This window comes from Macaca thibetana, chromosome 14, assembly GCF_024542745.1.
Source record: "Macaca thibetana thibetana isolate TM-01 chromosome 14, ASM2454274v1, whole genome shotgun sequence".
NCBI classification, from domain to species: Eukaryota; Metazoa; Chordata; class Mammalia; order Primates; family Cercopithecidae; genus Macaca; species Macaca thibetana.
This window is the reverse complement of record NC_065591.1, coordinates 115285721-115308545: the sequence shown is the minus strand read 5'-3', so window position 1 is coordinate 115308545 and position 22825 is coordinate 115285721. Positions and strand designations below refer to the sequence as shown.

Below are 22825 nucleotides of genomic sequence, written 5' to 3'. Positions count from 1 at the left end.
AACATCTGAGGTGACGAGCACTCATAAATCAAGCAATAAACACGCACACCATTTATTATTGTAGTTCAATACTTTTTTCTTTTTAATTCATACTGTACTTCCATGGCTCTAGCTACTTTACATTAAGATTTGGCTGGGCAGCCTTGTGTGTTTCTAGGTACTAGCAGTAAGTGTTCTGACCTTGCGCACAGCGCCAGGCAAAGTACAGTTACAGATCCAAATACAGACGGCCAGACAACTCGACTGCACTCGACCCGTGTTCTTTCCCATAGATGGCCCAGTGCAGGTGTTGGGGCTGCTCCCTCTGCCTCACCCCACTCCATCTCATGTCAGGATTATCCAGGGGCCACTATGGCCTCTGACCCATCCCTCCCCACCTTGGAGTCTAGGTTGAGTTGGGGAAAAAGCACCATGGGTTTGGGAAGATGGTCTGGTCCATGCAGAGAGTGGTCTGGCCTTTAAGTGCAGGGTAGGAAAATGTGGGGAGCCACAAGCTATTGTTGGCAAAAATGGCTGCTTTGACTATGCAATCTCAGCACGTGGCACCCAAGCCCCAGGCCAATGCCCCAGACAGTCAGCTGCCTTGCCTGGAGCAGAGGCCACCCTTTTGCTTCTGCAATGTCTTATTGTATTGAGAGAAGCAAGGAGGGCTGAAGAATGACAATGTTCTTTAAGCCTTCAAATGTTGGGGAGATCGTCCAGCATCAGCTCCTCCTGGCCGGCAAGGTGCTGCTCATCAGCTGCCAAGACTCCAGTCCGGGCTCCAGGGCCTGCTGAGGATCTCCAGTCACAAGACCCCAGAGCTGTTGCACAGAACATCAAAACAGGGAGCTGGCTGGGCCCTTCACAACTATGGCCAGAGCAGAAGTGAGGTAACAAGGCTGGGCAGAGCGGTGGCAAGGGAGCTCTCTAAACAGTGTGCAAATTCCTGCTCTGCACTATGACAGCAAGCAGGGGTCTTAAAAGATGGCCTTCCAGGAAAATGCTCCTCTCAGACCCAAAATGCATCTTCTGGAAGAAAACACAGAGGTGAAGGGGATTGGGGCCAACCTGCTGGAGGTTGGGGGAATGAAAGTCAAGGATGTGAAGTGGTGAATGGGATGATTGTCCCATAGCCTAGAGACAAGTAGTGAGGGTGGGGAGAGTCAGGAAGGGGCCCTGGAGTTTCCTCCTGGAGGAGGCAGGCAGGGTATGAGGTGTAGGGAGACCAGAGCCCTGCCATCTGGGGGAGGGAGAAGAGTGCTATTTCTCCTGGGGGCAGTAGGAGAAAAGGGCTGGCTTTGGCTGCCCTGCAGAGCTTAAAGAAGCGACATGGTATGGCACAGAAAGTACCCTTCTGGGACCACAAGCATCCAGAAAGATACTTCCCCTAGTCCCTTCTCCAGGACCTCATCCTAGGGATGCTGCCTGGAAATGTAATAGGTATAGTTCAAGTTTGGGTGGGGGCAGGGACACGGAGAGAATCCACTTCTCACAAAGCACTCCTCTTGAGCTCTCTTGGTCCTTGCCATGTCAGTGTATGTGGTTCTTAGTTCAGTGCTCTAAGGCAAACCCAAGGGTTTTAGCCAAAGCTTCATACTAAATCCAAACCCTATCTAGACCAAAGAGAAGTGCTAGGACCAGAAGTGGTTTCTCTCCACTGTTTCTTCTACCAGTAAGGAGGAAGGACAGACAGATGAAAGGCTTCACAGAGCCTAGAGATAGAAGATGAGCTCCATTGAAAAGAATGTTCTTCTCCCAACTCAGAGAAAGTCCAAAGGAAGATCCCTCCACAAACTAGGCCAAAGAAGGAAGAAACTTTTCTAGGTGAATACTGAGCAATACATCAAGCTCGATCGATCTCTCTCTCTCTCTCTCTCTCTCTCTCTCTCTCTCTCTCTCTCTCTCTCCCCCCCCCCCCGCCTCACTGGGCCTCCCCAGCCCTCCGAGCCACCTAAAGAATATATTTTAACCACCCTGGGTCTCCTGGGAATGCAGACACTGCCCTACCACGCCTCTAAATACTGGGAAGCTTCAGCCTCTGGGCTTGTTCCCTCCTGGCAGAGTAACTGAGAAATTGCACTCAGTCTTCTCAGGCTCTGGCCTAACCCCCAAGATGATGTCAAAGCTAGAACCTACCTTAAAGATGATCTAGCCCCACTCCCTCCTGTGACAGGAGGATACTGAAGCTCAGAGACGGAATGACTTGCCCAAGGCCACAGAGCTTAGTCAGTGGAAAAATCAGGACCCAGGCCCAGGTCTCCAAACCATCAGTGCAGTGCTCTTATACAGAGCTTCAAGCAGCTGATCTTGCTGGCCTGAGATGTAATCCTCTTGTCCCCAAAGAGGTGGATGGGGAAGGGAGAGAGTCACACCCATGATTAGCTTGTCTGAGACCAGTCTTGTCAATGCTTTCACAGTAAGCTGTAATGGAACTTTAGATCCTATAGTAGTTCTTCACCTCGTTAGAAACCGCAAATTCTTTAAAATTGAGTGCAAACTCTCAAACATTGTACCACATAAGTCATTACAGAAAGACTCCTGTGTGTCCCTAGTAAACAAAAACAAACACAAAAAGCGCTGGCTGGAAGAAGTTACATAAGTAGTGATTTTTTGATGCTCCCTTGTAGACAGCAACTAGCCAGGCTAATGGCCAGGAATACAATGCTATTTATTTGTTTCGCTCCCAGACTTATCTGCAAGGGTGAGTTAAGATCTCTTTCACAAGCTATTAACCAAGGGGGAAGAGATTTTGTTTGGGAATGAATAGAGTTGTTGGTTTTCTCCTGGTATGATGGTCAAAAAATTACTGGAACAGAGAGAGCATACAAGAGACCCACAATTCTTAAAGCGCATTCCCTATGTGCACACATTGTCTACTGGGTTCAAATCACTAAAAAACCAGGAGGGTTCTTCTGACATACTCAGTACCGCCCTCCCTGCCACCTTCTCCTGCTGGAAATGGTCCTGAGAGGTAAAGCAGAAGCAGAACAACTCCCTGCGGCCAGGTCTGCTCTGTCACTTGACTCCAAACAAAGAACCCTTTTAAAGTCATCCCACAGGTTCCACCATGGCACCTTTCATCATTAAATAACTTAAGTAAATAATTATGTATGGAATAAATTCAGGAATCTCCAATTTTTGCATTCAAAACTTTCGGGGAATAGTTTTGGCTTCTGACTGTGCCAAGGGGGAGATTCCAGCAGTCTGCACCATGCCTCCTTCTTTGGCTCAGAGCCCATGAGCCTTGATCCCTACCAGTGTCCCTTACCCAAAGTCCTAGACAAGAAGTGAACAAGGACACACTGGGCTGTGCGCGTAGGCACTCTTCACAGGGATGACACGAAACTGCATTTCCTCCCATCTCCTCTTCTAGGGGAGGAATACCTGCTCTGGCTGATGACTTGGAGCCTCCTCACCCTCCTCCCTTGGAGGATGACCTGGGCATGGACCTTCCTGTTTTCTGATCCTGCCCTTAGGGAAATACCAAGGCCTTATCTTCACATGGAAAAGTCAGAAACTGTCACAGGGAATTAAAGGCCATTCTAAGAGAAAAATACAACTTTGTGGGGTAGATGAGTGATAAAATCTTCTGTCTTTTGGGCTGATGTTCTGGGACATCTGGGACATCTGGGGTTCCTTCTGCCCCTGCATCAAGAAGCCCAGGAGAACAAGCAAGACTGAAGAGCTCTGCACGCCCAATTGGCTGTGACTCTTTCATGAATCTCCACAAGCTCTGCCTGGAGCTGGTGGGACTCTTTTGATCATTATATGAAGAAATAGTAGTTAGTATATGAGGGATGATGAATGTGCCCAAAGGGCCCCGTGAATTCAGATAAATGCATGGTGCTAGTGGGCCAACACTGAAAAGGCCCTGAATGTCTCACTCTTTGAAGCCAGTGCCTTCTACTCCTTAATGATCTTACACCTCTGTGGGGCCAGAGACCAGAGCAGGATTTGTACTCCACCCCCTGCCAGAGCCCCCATTCCCAAGTCTGAGAAACTCAGGATTTGGAATGACTCCCTTGGGGCATAGATTTCACTTGGCCTTTTCCTGCCCAAACACATGCACCTTTGCCAGTTCCTTCCCTCCAATGGCTTAGATGCTTTTTCCATGTGCAAGCTATCTCAGACAGTTGTCTCCATTGGCGAATGCTGGTTCATTCCAAGAGCAAATGACGCTGGCAACCCATCTTGGTGCTCACCACTCACAGTGTTCTGTGGGTAAACCCTGCACCCCGGACGTAGCGAGGGCCTTCTTCTTCCTCTCTCAAATCCTGGAGGGCCCAGCACACCCTGACTTATCCTGGAAATCACACTGACAGCTCCAAGTGAAGGCCTCAGAGCCACAGACCTGACTTGCTTAGAAGCACTAAAAGAGGTTTAATAAGGTCAAAAATGCTCCACCCTGGCTAATAAACAATGTGCTCTTAGGGCACAGAAAACAATAGGACTTTAGGCACTAAAAAGTGACACTTCGCCCAGATCCAGCCTGGGAGAAGACCAGAGAGAAAGTGGGTGGGAAAGTAAGAAATTCCCAGCCCTTACTGCGTCCACACCCTACATAGGTCGGAGGACGGTGCAGGGGTGATGGAGGAGAGTATCGTTCAGAACACGGGTCTTGGGAGCCTGCCACCCCCCAATGCAGCCTTCCTAGCTTTCCAAGCATCCTCTCCATCTGAGGCTCAGTACGGTCCGGATCAAGTGGGCGGCCAACCCTAAGAGTTTAGACTGGGCTCCCTTGATGTTTCTGTGTTCCCAAGAGAATGCCTGGGGAAGCCTGGGGCAGGGAAGAAAAGATTCTCTTTTATTTTGGAAACAAATCAAAAGGGGATCAGGGAACGAAGCACCTTAAGCAATGCCGTCTTGAGACTTCTTTTTGAGACCCTAGGGTCTTCACAGGCATAACTTTGGCTCAACATTTCCCTTCTAAGAGCCAAGAATGGCCAGCAAGGGAAGGTGTGGGGAACAGAGGGTGGGAGGAGGGAGATCAGGGGTGGTCAGTGCTGAGAGGCGGTTCCTGCCCTCCTCAGCTGCTCCACCCCAGGAAAACGCTGCTCCGGCCAGCACAGGGAGCGGGAGGACCCGCTCCTTCTCCCTGGTACATAGGCATTATCTCTTTTTTAAAATCTGTATATAATATATATATTTATATTCTGTATATATATATATTTATATATATATTTATATGGTCTATGTACATGTATTGCACAGGCCTCTTGCAGCCACCCTGTTCCTGCCTTGTCAATGATAGCGATTCCTCTTTTCTTCACTTTCCGACGTGTAGTCGCGGGACCTGATGCCATTCTGAAGGTTGATGAGCGAGTCCTTCATCTGCAAGACAGAAAACCCCACCCCAGGCCTGGGTCTGCGCTTTCAGTGGGATTCTCCACCGAGCAGCCCTCTCCCCACACCCGCCTAGGGCAGGCCTCCAACCACGCCATGGGGCTGAAAAGAGTCGGGCACCTAAAGCAAGGCTGGTTCTCTGGGCACGCTGTTTCATGTAGAAAGCGGACAGTCAGGCTGGGCGCGGTGACTCACACCTGTAATCCCAGCACTTTGGGAGGCAGAGGTGGGAGGATCGCTTGAGGCCAGGAGTTTCAGACCAGCCTGGGTCACACAGAGAAACCCCATCTCTATAAAAAATTTAAAAATTAGCCAGCCCCTGTGATATGCACCTGTAGTCCTAACTACTCAGGAGGCTGGGATGGGAGGATGGCTTGAACCCGGGAGTTCGCAACTGCAGAGAACTATGACTGCACCACTGCACTCCAGCCTGGGCAGCAGAGCAAGACCCTGCCTCTTAAAAAAAGAGAGAGACAGAGAGGGAAAAGGAGAGGGAGAGAGAAATAAAAGAAAAAAAGAGAGGAAGAAAGAAAGGAGACAGACAATCTAGCATGGGAAGCCCTTGGGTAGGGCTTACTGGGTCTCAGTGCTGAATCGAGAACTCTCTTGAAGTGTTCAACTGCTACAAAGAGCCTCTCAGGCTGTCACTGACTTGATCTACTCGTTTCATCTGGTTTCCCTGATGATCCCTAATATACCACATGCCTGTCTTTGTACATTTAGCCACACTGTTCCCCCCACCTGGGAATCTTTGTGCTCTTGCCTATGCCAATCTCACCCATCTGCTAAGGCTCAGAATAAATCCAAACTTCCTCCAGCTCTCAGTCATCCCTCTCCTTCATGGTCTCTCACGCAGCACACTCAGGCTCTGGACTTCAGTCATCTTTCGTTGCTTGGTTTCATGTTTGCTAGGACTAGAACTGTGTCTAATCCTTCTCTTGTGCACCCAGGGGCACCACGCAGAGAACTGGGTAGGTTCCTATTAGGTACCCATATCAGCAAATTAACATTTTTAGGTCACAGACTGCAGTCTAAATGGGAGACTACAATGGAGCCCGGCAGGAGAATTCTAAAATGGCCCATCACACCACATATTTAAATACTCACATATTTACATACTGTCTCTGGGTAAACTGCTCTGTTACAACATAAGACAACATTTCTGGGGTAAATGGTGACAGATTTGGGGAAAGTCTGGTCTCCCTGCTTAGTCTACCACTTTCTTCTCTCTAGTTCATTTATATCTTCTGCTCAAGACAGAGGAGGAGGCCATTCTGTTATTTTAAAAGTTACTTTTAAAGAGATTGAAACAAAACAACTCTCTTAATACTTATCGTGTAGAGTCCACTAGGCTATAAGTCTGACAGCCCCAACCCCCAAGTTAATGGGCCCCATTCTGAAATAGAATTCTAGAGTTGGAAGAGACCCCTGGGTCATCTAGTCCAAATGTCCCAATTTAATCGATAAGTTCTTTATCCATCATCATCTAGTTACCCCTTGAACACTTTCAATGTTGGAATCTCAGTTCTCTACAGTAGCCTGTTCCATTGCTGGACAGCATTAGCCACGAGTTGTCTGCAGTTGATGATGAAGAAAAATTACTTTCTTAAACTTCTAGCCCGAGTTCAGTGCTCTGGAGTTTTTCAGTAAGTCTAACCCTTGACACCTGTTGGCCTGGATGTCTGAAGACCACCCTGTTCTCCTCAGCCCCGTGTTCCCTTCTCCTGGCTTTGTCCTCAGTGCCATCAACCATTCTTGAAATGGTAGGGCTTCTAAACTCCTCACTATGCTTTTTGTCTTCTTTTGGTTAAAAAAAAAAAAATGCCCTCCTTAAGTATAGTGACAAAGCTAAACACATCCAACTGGGTCCTGATAGCTGCATTAAGATTCTTTTCCCTTTTTTTTTTTTTGAGATGAAGTCTCACTCTGTCGCCCAGGCTGTAGTGCAGTGGCGCTATCTCAGCTCATTGAAACCTCCGCCTCCCAGGTTCAAGCAATTCTCCTGCCTTAGCCTCCCAAGCAGCTGGGATTACAGGCGTGCGCCACCATGCCCGGCTAATTTTTATATTTTGAGTAGAGACAAGGTTTTGCCATGTTGGCCAGGCTGGTCTCAAACTCCTGACCTCCAGTGATCTGCCCTCTTCGGCCTCCCAAAGTGCTGGGATTATAGGCATGAGCCACCACGCCCGGCCTCTTTCTCCTTATTTAGAGCTAAGACCAAACAATGCAAGGAAATAAAGTTTAATTTTAATGAGCACCACCCATATGCCATCAAATCCTGATGACAGTTCCATGAAGCTACGATTACAATTCCTATTTTATAAATGAAGAAATGGAAGCTCAAGGTCCCTTGCTCATGGTCACAAAATTAGTTAGTGTCAAGGCTGGGATGCCATCTCTGGCTGGTCACAAAACGTCAGAAAGTCAACTCTTCAGGGAGAGAAGTTGTCATGTAGCAGGGTAAATTGTGAGTCTATCACTTTCTAATTCTCTTGCACAGCAGAGGCAGGTTCCTGCTCTCTAGGCAACCACATGGAGGCATATATTATAAGATACTAAACTATTCTGGGGAAGCAGGAAGCTCCCTCCCCCAAGGAAACTAGGCTAATTTTTTATTTTGCCTCAGGATGATTTGCCTAAATAGTTGATCTCGTTTTGCGGGGGGGAATACAGGCAAACTGTACGACAAAGATGATGCTACGACAAGAAGACAAAGTACAGCCATCTTCCCAGACTATCAGTGCAGTGCCACTGACTGTCAAAGGAGGGGGCGGTGAACATTTGAAAAAACTCAAAGACATGCCCTCTGGGAAGACAAATCTCTGTAAAAGGGTTGAGGGGGTTCTCTGTTTAAATGCCTGTCAGATGGTTATGGTTACCAAAAATAGAAATAAAAAGAGTTCTCCTTCCAACTAACCTACAGCTTTCCTGGTGCACATTCAGTGGGTCATTTTATTGTTATTATTTTGTAGAATACACCTGCATTTCTAGCAGCCCACTCAAGGAAGGCTTTCCATTTAGAACAATGCATGGCTTGGAGGAAGAATGAATTGGAGGGAAGTCTGGAGGGTGGTGATAGAGATGAGGATCTTTCTCACAGCATAAGGGAAGGAGTCCCCGCTCCCAAAGACTGGGGCAAGCAGAGAAGGTGGGCATCTCACCTGGTCAAGAAGCATCACTGAGGATTTGATGATCTCCCTCCATTTTTGGAGCTCAGTATCGTGGTACTTTTGTTGAGACTCTAAGAGCTGGGCCCATTCTGTCTGAGACTGGGGTAACCTGTGGGGTAGAAGAAGGGGTACCCCAGCAGCTGGAGTTATGCTCAGCGAACTGTCCTGTGCTCCCAGACCCCTAAAGGACAGAGAGTCACATCAGAGTGCTTTGTCCTCTGCCCACTGCCCCTGGTTCCCCTGTGCCCCAGATCAGAAGTGGGCTGAAACTACAGGGAGAGATTCTGAGTTTCCCTGTGGGGTCTTCCCAGAGGGCTATCCCTTGGGCAAGGGCAGTGAGGCAGTCCCAAGGGGACTGGGAGACAGGTGTCATGGCACTGGGTGGGATGAAGGTGGAGGTGAGGGGACGAGGCCAGGATTACCTTTCTTGGAGCCTTAGACCCTGCCAAGCAGTGAGGGTCTGCGTGGTGTATTCCAACATCCAGAGTTTGTAGAAGAGCATCATGTTAAGGATGACCAGCAGCACCAGACTAGGAAGGAGACATGGGGAAAAAAACCAACAGCAGTGAGATGTCATCTGAGCCTAGGGCATCCCCCATCCCAGAGGCTGCTGTCCCTGACCAGTGGGCCATCCAAAGCATTGCAGTGAGTGAGTGAGTGAGCTGAAGGGATGCAGCACAGGGGAGAGAGAAAGAAGCAACCTAATCTGGACGGGCCAGGATACAGGGGAGAGCCATGGAGAGGGGCGTGGGATGAAGGCACTAGAAAGGAGAGATGCACAGGCACCCAGAACCTGGGCACCTGGGGGAAGAGAGGTATGGTGGGAAGGAAGAGAGATGAGGGGGTAAAGGAGTAATCATAGAGCCAGTACCTGAAACAGATCCTAATGGGAGCAAGGAAGAAAAATGGGGAGGAGGCAGAGGTTAGAAACAGGCAAGTGTGGGGAAGGGGAAAACTGCACTGAAAATCAAGCTGGGAGCGAGTGAGAGTATATGAGAAAAAAAAATACTAGAAGCAAAGACACAATGGATGAGAAGACCCAGCAAGGACAGGGCACGAGAAAGCAACAGACAGACTCTTAGTATTTCACGGGTGCTAAATTGAGAAAAGATTCCCCTTACCAACCCAACCTTAGGACGTAATTGAAGGGGGAGACGGAAGGAGGAATTCCACTGGGTCCCTGGCTCTGCCAAGGATACCTCTTACAGACATTGGCAGAACTTCCCGCAAGCTGCAAACTTCCCTGCCTCAACCTGATACCAGCGGGCAGGGATCATGGAGACAGGCTGAGGTTTCCCAGAGTCTGGGTCAGAACTGGTGAGAAACAGGGGAGGCAAGGATCATCCAGGGGCTGGAGGGGCTGTGGGGAATGAGGAGTCACAGAGAGACTGCAGGAATTCCCTCCTCCTGTCAGCCTCACTGGCTGCCTAAACATCACTGTATTACAAGCTCGCAGGATGGAGAGAGAAGACATCATCGTGGGTAGAGAGGATCCAGAGACACACAAAACTGGATGCAAACCCTGGCTCACCGCTTAAAACTCTCTTAACTTTTGATCAAGTTTCCTAGCTTCTCCGACCTAGGGACAGTAACACCTATCCTACTGGGATTGTTCTGTAGATGAAAGGGAATATATTGAAAAATATCGTGGCACACTATAGGCCCTACACAAAGGGTAGTTCTTATCACTAATGGGGGAGATGTGGACACACATAAGAAGAGAGAAGATGACAAAAAACGAGAAGATAGGCCGGGCATGGTGGCTCAAGCCTGTAATCCCAGCACTTTGGGAGGCCAAGGTGGGTGGATTGCTTGAGCTGGGAAGTTTGAAACCAGCCTGGGCAACACAGCAAAACCCCATCTCTACAAAAAAAATTTTAAAAAATTAGTCGGGTGTGGTGGCATGCACCTGTGGTCCCAGCTACTAGGGAAGCTGAGGCAGGAGGATTGCTTGAGCCTGGGAGGTGGAGGTTAGAGTGAGCCGAAATCATGCTACTGCATTCCAACCTGGGCAACAGAGTGAGAACCTGTCTCAAAAAAAAAAAAAAAAAAAAGGAAAAGAAAGAAAAAGAGATAAAAGAGAGATGGATAAAAGACAGCAAAGAAAGAAAAGCCTATGTGATGCCTTAGGGTTTTCAAAGCGTATGCCTGTGCGAGAGGTACTGTGTTTCTCAGCCGTGCTTCTGGTACTGTGGAAGGTAGACTTCTTTAAACTGGCAGCCACAAATTTCTGGCGCTGCTGTCTTCTCAGGCCTCTCTGACTTGTCCGCAAGGCCTTTAAAACTTTTGTGTTGAATTTCAATGCCACGGTCTTTAATTTTATCAGCACACACGGGGTCATCTGAACACCCGCCTCTTTGGCACAGCCTGCTCACGATCTTGGTGCCTGCATTTGGGTTTATGTTTGCAATCCTGTCTGTGCTAAGTGAAGGTCAAGGGATACCCCTGTGTGCTGTCTGAGCGAAGGCTGCACAGTGGTCGACACAGGGAAAGGAGGTGGCTGAGTCACGCTGTAGCAGGCACGTGGGGGCAAGAGTCTGCCAGACACAGGGCAAGCTGTGCTGTGTCAGCCCGTCCCACATGCAGGCTGTCGGCAGACACTCGGCCTGGATCCTGTAGCACTGAATTAGAGTCTGATCATTCTAAACTTACAAAACCAAAAGGTGAGTTGATAACATGCTATACAATTTGCTCAGGAGTGCAGGCCTTCTCCACTTAAAGTCAAAATGCAGAAAGAGCTTAAACACAGAACTAACCTGAGGTTACAGTGCTCTACAAACCAAAATCCAATACAAGAGATTTACTTTAACAGAACAATTGCATGAATCACATTAAATTGATGTTGCTAAGTGTGACTTTTACTAGTTTTACAGTTACATTTATTTATTTATTTATTTATTTATTTATTGAGACGGGATCTCGCTCTTCTGCCCAGGCTGGAGTGCAGTGGCGTGATCTCGGCTCACTGCAAGCTCTGCTTCCCGGGTTCAAGTGATTCTCCTGCCTCAGCCTCCCGAGTAGCTGGGACCACAGGCACCCGCCACCACACCCGGCTAATTTTTTGTATTTTTAGTAGAGATGGGGTTTCACCATGTTAGCCAGGATGGTCTCGATCTCCTGACCTCACGATCCGCCCGCCTCAGCCTCCCAAAGTGCTGGGATTACAGGCATGAGCCACCATGCCCGGCCTACAGTTACTTTTGTTTTTAATTTTGTAATAATATCTTCATTTCTTATGCTGTCATCAGAAGAATTTTGCATCTACTTTTATGTGACATATTAAAGTCACTGAAAGAGTCCACCTTACGTTCCTCATGGCTTCCCCTCCTGTAAGTGATCCCCAGGGCCATCCTAGACCTTGTCTTCTTTGTCACACTCTCTACTCTCTATGATGCTTTCATTCACACCATGGCTTTAATGCTCTGGATAATTAAGCAGGGACTGCAGCTTATACTTGTCATCTGAGCTCCAGGACCACATCAGCACAAATCTGTCACCTCTTCCTGGATAACCTATGGCACCTCAGACACACCTGGAACTGTTAATGTTTTCTTTGGAAATGCTTTGCTAAATTCCAGATGTCTGTGAATGACACGACCATGTATGGTCCCTCGAATCAGTAGTTCATCTTCCTTCCCTACACCACCAGATGGGTGATGAGTCTGCCTCCCAGCTCCAGGCCTTCATCCAACCTGACAGCTGCTCTCACCTAGATCTCACAGCTCACTCTGACTGACCTCCCTACCTCCAGTCTTTACTACTCGAATCCATCTGACATATTGCTGTCAGAGTGATTTTTCTCTTTGGTACAAATCTGAGCATGTCACTCTTGGGCTTCCATCAGAGTTTCCTGAGGGTGAGGCTGTGCTCTGCCTCTGCCTCTCAAAGAATGCTTCAGTGAGGCCAGGGTCACAGAAGCAAGACTGAACTAGAGACAATCTGGTGCACAGTGAGCAGCAGGTAGAGCCCACATCTGGCCAGCTGCAATGCTCCCACCCACCCATGCCCCACACTCTTGAAGCATACACCCATCCAAGGAAGGCGTGGGACTGTGCAGTGGGCTGAGCCAAGTGGAAGAGCTGTCCTTAGATGTCCTAGTGCTTCCTGCCCAAAATGGTTGAATAAAGCCCTGGGCAGCTGATGGCATGGACTCATTCCTCAGATAGCTAACTGTTCTCCCATCATATGTCTTCTTTCTTTTGACTTTACTTTTCCCTAGCACAGCATCTTTCTTCTTTATTTATTTTTATTTTTTTATTTTTTTGAGACAGAGTCTTGCTCTGTTGCCCAGACTGGAGTGCAGTGGCGTGATCTCGGCTCACTGCAAGCTCCACTTTCTGGGTTCATGCCATTCTCCTGCCTCAGCCTCCCAAGCAGCTGAGACCACAGGCACTCGCCACCACGTCTGGCTAATTTTTTTTGTATTTTTAGTAGAGATGCGGTTTAACTGTGTTACCCAGGATGGTCTCGATCTCCTGACCTCATGATCCACCCGCCTTGGCCTCCCAAAGTGCTGGGATTACAGGTGTGAGCCACTGCGCCCGGCCAGCACGGCATCTTTCTATGCAAGTTACTGAGCCTACTGTTTTATAATATCATAGCAATTATTATAAATAGTCTACATTAAAATAAGCATCCACTTTTCCTGTATTGTAGGCATTGATTTTGTCTGGCTACCCTGCCAACGTGTGGGCTCTGTGAGTGCACAGTTCCAGTGCCTGGCACAGAGCAGACACTCAGAACATCTAATGAACGAATGGACTCCTAAAATGCCCTCTAGCATTTCTCTGTTCGCATTTAACCATCTGTGCAGGAATTTCAAACCTTCTGTCTCTCTCACCCACTTGAAACTGAATCCCTGAAGGGTATGGATGCTGCATGAAGCATTTTCTTCTGAAGGCCTAGCATACAGTAAATGCTGAACAAAGCACAGAAAAAGAAGCAAAGAGGTAAGCAACAGGCAGAGCAACCAATCCAGACAGAGACTAGAGGACAAAGAAAAAACCAGGGAAAACAGTAAGGGTGCTCAGATGCTTCAAGAGACGAGGGCTGGGGCACCAGGCTGGAAAGGGAAGGCGGTGAGGGCAGGATAGGAGAACCTAGAGTCCCTTACACACAGCTGATAACCAGCAGCAGCTTGGACACGCTCTGCAGGTGGAAACCATTGGGGGTGTCCTCGGGGATATGCCGCGTCTGCGTGGAACCTGTGGGGAGAATTAAAGAGACCATCACCATGGTGACCCACAAGTCCAACAACTGCTGGCGGGGACACTGGTCAAACAGCAAACATCAAAGACTGATGGAAAAATGTCCACGACACTGCGACAGCAACGATATGCTAGACAATGCCAGCTCTCCAAGAGGAGAAGGCAAAATCCTCAAGGGCAAGGTCACAGGTTGGGTCAGGTAATCATTGAACAAATGAGAAAATCAACAGGCCCATGTAGCCAGGATCTATAGGCCCAGGACAAAGTGATCTTCAGCTACGGGAGGGGACATGGCACTGGGCTAGGACTAAAGACAGCTGGCTTTTGGCTCTGGATCTATTCCTAGGAAGCTACATGATGGTGGACAAGTCATGTAAGCTCTCTGAGAGTCAGTTTACTCAAATGCAATGTCAGTCAAAATCTTAAAGGCAAAACATGTAACATGGAAGTGCTAGGGACGAAGCTAGGGGGCATGCAGAAGATTGGCACTCTCCCCTCTTCTTCTGCCTCCCCTGTCCCTATCCAGCTCAATTAGTTGGTCTCTAAGGCCCCTTAGAGTCCCAGGTTTCCAGGATTCAGCAAAGACAAGGATGTGAATGGCTGGGTGGGAAGAGGAAGAAATATTAAGGGAGTCTATGGTCTGAGAGGGCAAGCCTGGATTGGCCCATGGGGGTGAAGTGAAGGGGGACTGTCTTGAACTCCCTGGTCTTTGGGTAATGAGGTAATCTCTGTGGTCTGAGCTGTGGGATCTCCTTAGTGTATTTCCCAAGAACTTGGAAGCTTCATACTTGAGCCTATGCAGGTAGCCATGGAACTAGGGCAACACGAAAGAATAAACACTAAGGCAGCTTTTGTTAATTAGAGCACACATATGGGTTCAGTTGGGGCTGAGGAACTTAAAGAGCAAAGAGAAACAGAGCATTGGGAGCCTCAGATTTAGTGACTTATGTTCAAATTATATACAAATTATATCCAAGGCGCAAAATGAGTGTGCACGTGTGTGCCTTGGTGCGGGCATGCAGCTCCAGCCCAAAGCTCAGTTCACCCCACCTGTCCCCACCTGGCACACACCTGCCACATGTTTGATCCTGTGGCCCACATCCTCATCTGTGGGCGTGGTGACCGGGCTCATCACCTCTTCCAGGTGAGGGACTCGCAGGTGGGCATGGGGACGCTTCCTCCTCCGCACCGTCGTAGTCTTGCTGGCCTTCTCTTTGGGAGATTGTCTGTGCATCTCAGCCAAATAGGTGCTCTCCGTTTTGGCCAGCTCGCTCTCTATCAGAGAAGAAAAGGCCACAGGAGACGCTGCCTTCAGCCCTCCAGACGCAACTCTCTGCAGAACCATTTTCCTACTCTGTATTCTGGGAAGTTGGGTGGTGGGTTGATGACCCTCAGAGATGCCCCTGAGCCTCAGGAGGTACTTCTGGGACCCAGCCCCAGTCAAACCCTTCCTCTGGGGTTGTTCAGCACTGCAAGGAACCAAATGCTCCCAACATCTGCACCCTCATGTATACAATTTGGGGGATACACTTCTTAAATAGATGCATTCACAGGCATTTTACAAATACTTCTTGTCACAGAGTCACTAGGTCTGTGGTTCCTTTTGGGGTGAAGGGTGTTATAGATCCCTCAAAGATCTCCTAAACATCCTAGACACAGTCTTGAAAAATGCACGTGTCCACACACATGCCAAATTTGGTGTCCACATCGGGAGCAGGCGTGGGTACCTCAGGAAACTACTTCACCTTTCAGTCTCTGCCTCTATTCTCAACACCATTCCCCTGAATGGTGGGCAGCAGGAGTGCAGTTTATCGTCTCTGCAGCCCAGCTAGCAGCAAGGATTGCAGCGCTCACCTAAATGGCGGAAGTAGTCCTCCAGCCCACTCCAGAAGTTCTTCTCGATGAAGGTTTTCACTAACCCCCAGGGCTGTTTTCGATAGCGCAGCTCTGTGGAGACCCTGAGGAGCAACCCAGACAAGATCAGTCATTCCCTGGGTGGACCTGCCTCTGCGGGGAAAAGGGAAATTCGGGATTAAGGCCAAAGCCGCTTCACATTTGTACTAAACTTTGTAAGTTAAAAGGTCTTTCCACATCCATCACATCATCTGATCTCCAGGACCACCCTCTGAGCTCAGTGGAGCTGGTGGATTTATCCCCATTTTATAGATGAGAAAACTGAGGCATAGGATACTTAAGCAGAGCAAAGGCTAACAACTAGGGTTCTGACTCCAGAGTTCTCTTATGATGGCACACTGCCTCCTCTCAGGGGTCTCACATAGGGCCCAGCAGCCTGCCTGCCAGGCAAGGGGAGGCTCTGCCTGAGGTTCAAGTCGTTTGAGAAACTGATACTGAAAGAAAGTAAGATGGCCCATCCTTTCATCAGGGTCCTTCTCTCCTTCTCTAGAGACTTTTAAGTCTAAGTCAAGTTCTGGGGTTTTATGACTTTAACCTTTAAAAGCATCAGTCACCCTGGGCAACATAGTGAGACCCCATCTCTACAAAAATAAAAATAAAAATAATTAGCCAGGGGCTTGTCTGTAGTCCCAGCTAATGGGAAGTTGAGGCTGAGGCTGCAGTAAGCCATGATCACACCACTGCACTCCAGCCTAGGGAAGAGAGTGAGATCCTGTCTCCGAAAAAAAAAAAAGAAAAAAAGAGTATCACCTACTGCTGGCTGTGCCTCCTGCCTCTCCACTGCACCCCAGACTTCGCCGGCTCTTGCTCTTTTCCAAGTACTCCCGCTCCCAGTTGCTGGTCGCACTTCTGCCCATACCCCCTGCAGTATCAGCTCTTTTCTCTCCTATGCAGCAGCCCTGCTCTTTGACTCCCCCTTAGGTTCATCTGCATCTGTCAATATTCTCCCAGCTAATCCATCCCACCCCATCCCACCCTGTGACTAAGGCTGCCAGCCCACCCTCATCCCCCTCCTCAGGGATGCCACCTCCACCCATGTCCCAATGGGACAATGCCTGTACTTGGAGACACCTCACTCCCCAACTCAACAACCGTTGACTGCATTGTGGATGGGCACCTTCCTATAATGGTCTGTTCAAGGTCAACCAGCTACCTCTGCAAGGCTGCAGAGAAAAGACGCAATTGAAAGATCTTCTGAGGAACCCGGAATTAAGAAACCTAGGCACTGTGGAGGAAAGGATAAGAATAGGAGGGAGAGAGAAGGAAGGAAAACAAAAGAACGCAGGAGGAAGAGAAGGAAGGCTGAAGGAGGAGTACATGTTCAGGAGGAAGCACAGAACACCCAATCCCCAAAAAGTAACAGAGAATGAAAAAGATGCAGGCCCTCTTTTTTAAGAGATAGGGTCTTACTCTGTCTCCCAGGCTGGAGTGCAGCTGTGCAATCATAGCTCATTGCAGCCTCAAACTCCTGGGCTTAGACGATCCTCCTACCTCAGCCTCCCGAGTAGCTGGGACTACAGTACATGCCACCACTCCTGGATAACTTTCAATTTTTTGCAGACACAGGGTCTCACTATGTTGCCCAGGCTGGTCTTGAACTCCTGGGCTCAAGCAACCCTCCTGCCTAAGCCTCCCAAAGTGTGAGAATATAGACATGAAGCACAAAGGTCCTTCTTGATGCGCACTTGCTGAAGCCCAAAAGATCCCCGTGCAACCTTTTACTAAACTTTTATTTGAACTACATCAGTGAATTTTTGGCTCCTTACAACCAAAAAAACTTGGTCTAAGGTACAGGTAAACGGTCTGATGATTTTCAAATGGGTGTGTGTCTTGCCTTTTCAATTACACTACAAGTTTCTTAAAATGTCAGGGTCGAAATTTCTTCCTTCCTTTGGAGGCACATCACAGTGCCCAGTGTTCTCTGGACTCTGATAAGTGCAGGCCCAGCTGGGTGCTGGGAAGGAAGTGTGATGGAATGGAATTCCTGTCCTCGTGGAGGTCACTGTCTAACACTAATGGCAATCCACGCAGCATGGTGGACAGAGCACAGGTTTACAACTCTAAGATCCGGGTTTCAGTGCTTACTAAAGACATGGCTCTTGGCAAAGTTCCTTAACTTATACGAAACTCAGTTTTATCTGAAAAATGAAGATAAATCCACCTCTTCGAGACGTTCTAAAGACTCCGGCGGAGGTAGGTAAAGCGCCTACACTATACTGTATGAGCCACACACAACCAATGAAGAGCAGTAGCTATACAAGCTTTACTAACAAGATGCACAGAGTGGACAGAATAATTAACTCTTTCAAAACAGGGTGGTGGGTGAGCCTCCGAAGGCTTCGGAGAGAAAGCAGAATAAAGAGAGTGAGCAGCCAAGCACACCCCACCTCCGCCTTCCCCGTCAGGAGCAAATGAACGTTCTCTAAGGTAAGGACCCGCGTCTGACTGCCCGGCGCCCTGCACACAGCGCACCTGAGTCGGCTCTTGTTGCGGGCCACGCGGGTGAGCGTGTAGCGGTTGATTGTGTAGAAGTAGTCATGGTAGGGCACGTCGTGGGTGAGGACTTCAGCATCTATCACGTAACACTCACTCTCCTGGCTCGCCTTGTACATGGTCTGTGGGCAGGAAAGGTCCGTTGGACAAGACTGAAGAGGAGCAAGAAGCTTGGAAAAGCACCTTCTCCCGCCTCCCCCAGCCCTCCCCACCCCACCCCACGACTTCTGAACAGGAGAACTGGAATCAATGGAATCAGCAGCATCTAAACAAGCAAGATGCCACCACTGCTTTGGGGCAAAATGACACTTGCGCCCTGAAACTCCTTCCTGACATCTGCCCTGAATCCTTCAAGACAGAACACGGGAATTTCCAGCCCGCTCTTCTGTGCATCTGCCGGCTCTGCTCACCTGTGTCTCCCTGACAGTGGCAGTTTTGGGAGCCAGAGGGTTGGTAAGGGTGATGGTGTAAAGAATCACTCGGCTCTGGTTTCCGTTCTCCTCCTTTTTCCATGGATGGAAGATGATATCTAAGGGTAGAGAAGAGCCCTGGAATGAGGAAGGGAGGGCAGAGCCCCCCTCCCCAGTCCGAGTTTCCCGTCCAAGTGACCTTCTGGACTGTGCTTACTACTGCCTGGCCCCCAAAAGGAAGCCAATGGGAGCCCGAGGGCCGGGCGGAGGGTGGGAAGAGGAGTCGTTGTCGAAGCAGAAAGAGGCTCATTGTAGCATTGTCAAAATTCTACACAAGGCTCCAGAATGCTGATTGTTCCTGGGGCTGGGACAGGAGGTCTTGGGGCCACCTACGGGGGTGCTGGCAACACTGGCGTTACTGTGGCGAGGGCCTAGGGTCCCTTGGGAACAAGTCCTCTCCTCTAAGCCATAACCTCCCCGTGCCCTCAGCATGCCCTCTCCTCTTGGCACACAGGATCGCTGATGCCCAAATGCTTTGTAACAGCTGCATGCTTACAGGTCCCTGCTGTGGGAAGAGTTTGGGGGAAGGGGAGGAGGCAGAAGCACAGAGGGTCAAAGCATGAACCCCCAGATCCCAGATGTGAGGCCCGGCCTAGCTCCTTCTTAGCTGCGTGAGGTCAGGCAAGCACTAACAGTTAGAGTTCCAGCAGCCTCATCGGTGTCCACACACGGGGTAGCTATGAGGTCTGAATGAGACAACGTCACAAGCATGGCATAGAGTGGGTGCTGCCAGCGACGGAGAGCCGCTGTGCTTTGCTAGACAGTGAGCCCTGTGAGGGCAGGGACAGGGCAGGTCTTACGGGCTGGCATCGAGTGCCTGGTGTGCAGTGGGCAAGGGTGAAGCTGCAGTGCTGGTGAAAAGGGAGGGCAACAGGGCCTGAGGGAGCTCCCACACCACAGAGGGCTGGAGAGAGGGTGCCTGGGCCCTCAGGTGGCCGAGGGAAGGAGGGTGTGTGGGAAGAGGAACAAGGAAGGGAAGGAAGCAAACGTAGAAAAGGAAGAAGCGAGGACGAAGAGGGAGGAATGGGGGGTACAGTCCCAGCAGAACGGACCAGAGAAGCGCCGCTGCTCCATGAAGTCCCGCTGGAAGGGTGAGTTGGTGAAGAGAAGGTCATAGAGCTTGTCCACGCTGAAGTTGAAGACTTCATTCACGTACTGCCGGCCACTCAGGTCCTCATAGAAGGCCTGGACCTCCCCTGCACAGAAGAGAGGATCAGGAAGTAGACAGTGACAGCGGAGGGGCAGGGGGCCCCAGGGACATCCTCCAACTTATGTCTCTGGCTAACATGGGCACAGCCACCAAGGGTATGGAGAGACTACGGAGCAGGATAGCTGAGCTCATGGGCACGGTTTAAGACTTTGCTTTCAGTCTCTTTCCTTTGCTGGGATGCACACCATTTCCTTTAGTTGACGCTCTGCCCATTCCTTCTCTACAAGGTGTTTGGGAATGTACGATTTGCTTTTACACTTTCAAACCTCCCTAATTCAGTTGATCTTAGACTAAAATTCAAATGACTACTTCTTGAAGTTGCCTAAACCCAAAGAATGGGGTTTTGAGAGTCTGTAAGTCAACTCCAGTCAACAACAAATTGTAGTTGTAACCCATGGCATAGGTGTGTTTGAGGGAACGTAGACTAATCTGGAAGTATCAGTGTACAGAACTGCTGCTAAGGCTGGGGCTGGCCCAATAAGCTATGACCCCTAACTACACTTCTGTAAGGCAGCCTATTTCTACCATGAAGTCAAAACCTACTCCCCCTTTTAAACTTAGGATTACAGCCTCATCATACAGCAAAATAAGAATTCAAACCAGAATGAGAGGCACACAGAGCAAGGTGTGGGAGGGCTCCAAAAGTGGAGCTTCCTTCAGTCTCAGGGATGCAGAGCCCTCCCGGCACATCAATGGTCCATATACAGAAGATCACCAGCCAGGGAATTTCACCTGTAATCTGAATTTTCCAGCTGCTACAGGAGAATGCATCTGAGGATACAGGTGAGCTGCTAAAGCCTCAGTGCTCCACCCGAGCCCTTGGCACCCCTCAGTCCCTAATTACTGCACCTGCGTGGGTGGGTATGTGATCTCAGGAGGAGGCTGACCTTTCTGGCACCCCTAGGACCCTGAGGAAACCAGAGAACTCTGAAGTACCCTGTAGGGTCAAGTCCTATGACTGCACAGATGCGTACTGCACAAGCGCAGTACAGGGGGTATTCACACCGTTGTTTATGCGAACGGCACCCCGGAACTAGGCAGTACCCAACCCATGCAGTCATTTGTGCTGACCCTGGACTCTACATGGGGGTGGGTAAACCAACCAAAGGTTAGAAAACCACTGCAGGTGGCCCCTAGGAGAGGTGTCCACAGATTCACAAGGGAGCACTGTGTTCATACGCTCACTAGTCATAACAGACCTCTCATTCAATGGAGGAAATCCATCAATTGATTTCTTGAACGCTAAGAATTTGGCTTCTCTCCATGGAAGGTAAGAAGCAGCATGTTCCCAAGGGAGGACCTAGAAGCTAATCCTATGCAGGCATGAAGTTAGAAGCTACCTGCTTACAAAAACTAGAGAAACAAGGGAGTCTCCAAACTCTATTTGACTCAGCAATACCTTTTCTTCTAGCTGGGCCTAAACATCCCATGCTACAAAACTTGCATTAACAAGTTTTGCAACTATCTTGAGGCTGTTTCTGTGAAAATCTAATTATTTCCAGGGAGCAGCTGACTGGCGCCTTCCTTGTGGCTTATACACATTGCCTAGCCTTGCATGTCTTTGAGGGTAGGGGCCACAAGGCAAGCCATTGTCAACAGGGGGTAAATTTAGTGACAAGACTAAATGACAGAACAAAGCATTATCTATGAGACGCTCCTACAGCAAATAACTGAAAACAGGGATGTAGACTAATAACACAGGTACCTTTTGTTAAGGAAGCTCTGCTCCCATCTTTCCACCAGGAGCCTAGAGAGTAACTCCAGTCCCCACATAGAGATTTCCTTTTAGCCTTCAAAATAGAGAAAGGGCCACTCCAGACCCGTTTTCAAATGCCCACCTTCATCGTGTGTGTCGGAAGAGTCACTGAGCTCAGTGGGGATGTCCTCATTGTCATTGAAGTCCAGTGAAGGGGAGTTCACAGGAGCGATCATCTCAATCTTCTCCCCCATGATGTTGTCAATGGCGAGCTCCTTCTCCAGGGACCCGTCTCCCTCCAGCGCCTCCTCCTCCAGGGGCAGCCCATCAAACTGCAGACAAGACAGAGGAGTCACCCACCAGGGAAACCTGGTCTGGATCTACTCTCCAAAAGGAGATTAGGGATCCGGCCTTGGCAGCTCTCATACTCCCAGCTCAGCTGCTCAGGAGCGAAGTCAGAGTCAGGCTCCAAGGCCCTTCCCCCGAGCTGCCACAGAGGATGGGCAAACACCGTACAAGGACTACTGACTGCATTTCTCACGCTCGCCATTCCAACAGCACAACAAGCTGGTCCCCACAGGGCCAGGCCCCTTCCTGCACCCGCACCTGCACCATCCTGCAACAGGGGCAGCCTGCCTCCAGGTGGTACCTGTTTATCCTAAGAAGCTCGAAAGGCTTCATAAGCATTTTTTAAAACTCATTCTCTCCTTAGCCCTGGAAGGGAATCGATACAACTCTTTACATTTTAAAGATAACCTCAGAGATGGAAAATAAAGACCAGGCATCCAATGAATAACGTTTTCATTCTAAGGGCAGGTGGTCTGACTCACAGCCTACTGAAATACAAGGTTCCCTTTGGAGGGAGTCCTTTCCTGAAGAACCCTACCTGTTCTTCTGCCTGCCAGCACACGCCCTGACCCTCTTTCCTCAACAAGGTTCTACCTCCTCTATAACAGAGTCCCAGAGGACAGAGGTCCTCTTACACATTTTTATGGCTTCCACAAAGTCTACCACAGTGGAGAAATAAGCCACAATACGTATACTCAATAAATATCAACCAAATGAGTGGATAAACAATTAATTGTTCTACAGTTCTATATTCATGCATGACTTTGACGTCAGATCAAGGCAGTGAAAAAACACCTGGGATTGTTCTCTACCAGAAGGGCTGATCAGCAGCAGTCCAGCAAAAGCAAAGCCCACACAGCAGACTTGAAATGGTTTTCATCTGCTCAGAAGTCAAACCCAATCTTGTACCCCAGGCACCCAGCCCCAGCTCTGGACCCCGGGCTACGCCACTAGAATACAGAGAGCCCATCTGCTCCAGAATGCCTCCTTGA

At 49.2% G+C, this 22825-nt stretch overlaps 1 protein-coding gene across 6 annotated transcripts in view; it reads right to left on the bottom strand.

Moving 5' to 3' along the window:
- Window positions 1–58: 58 nt before the first annotated feature.
- The window catches only part of GRAMD1B (GRAM domain containing 1B), a 274826-nt gene continuing 252059 nt past the window's right edge, over window positions 59–22825 (bottom strand). For all 6 annotated transcript variants that reach the window (XM_050755575.1, XM_050755572.1, XM_050755571.1 and 3 more), the window contains 10 exons: window positions 21628–21817; window positions 19632–19775; window positions 18520–18638; window positions 18089–18231; window positions 15557–15660; window positions 14774–14977; window positions 13609–13699; window positions 8918–9025; window positions 8487–8604; window positions 59–5313 (listed from right to left, as the gene is read on the bottom strand). In XM_050755575.1, coding sequence (XP_050611532.1) covers window positions 5224–5313; window positions 8487–8604; window positions 8918–9025; window positions 13609–13699; window positions 14774–14977; window positions 15557–15660; window positions 18089–18231; window positions 18520–18638; window positions 19632–19775; window positions 21628–21817 — 1311 coding nt within the window. In that variant the 3' untranslated portion in view covers window positions 59–5223. The remainder of the gene's footprint in view (window positions 5314–8486; window positions 8605–8917; window positions 9026–13608; window positions 13700–14773; window positions 14978–15556; window positions 15661–18088; window positions 18232–18519; window positions 18639–19631; window positions 19776–21627; window positions 21818–22825) is intronic.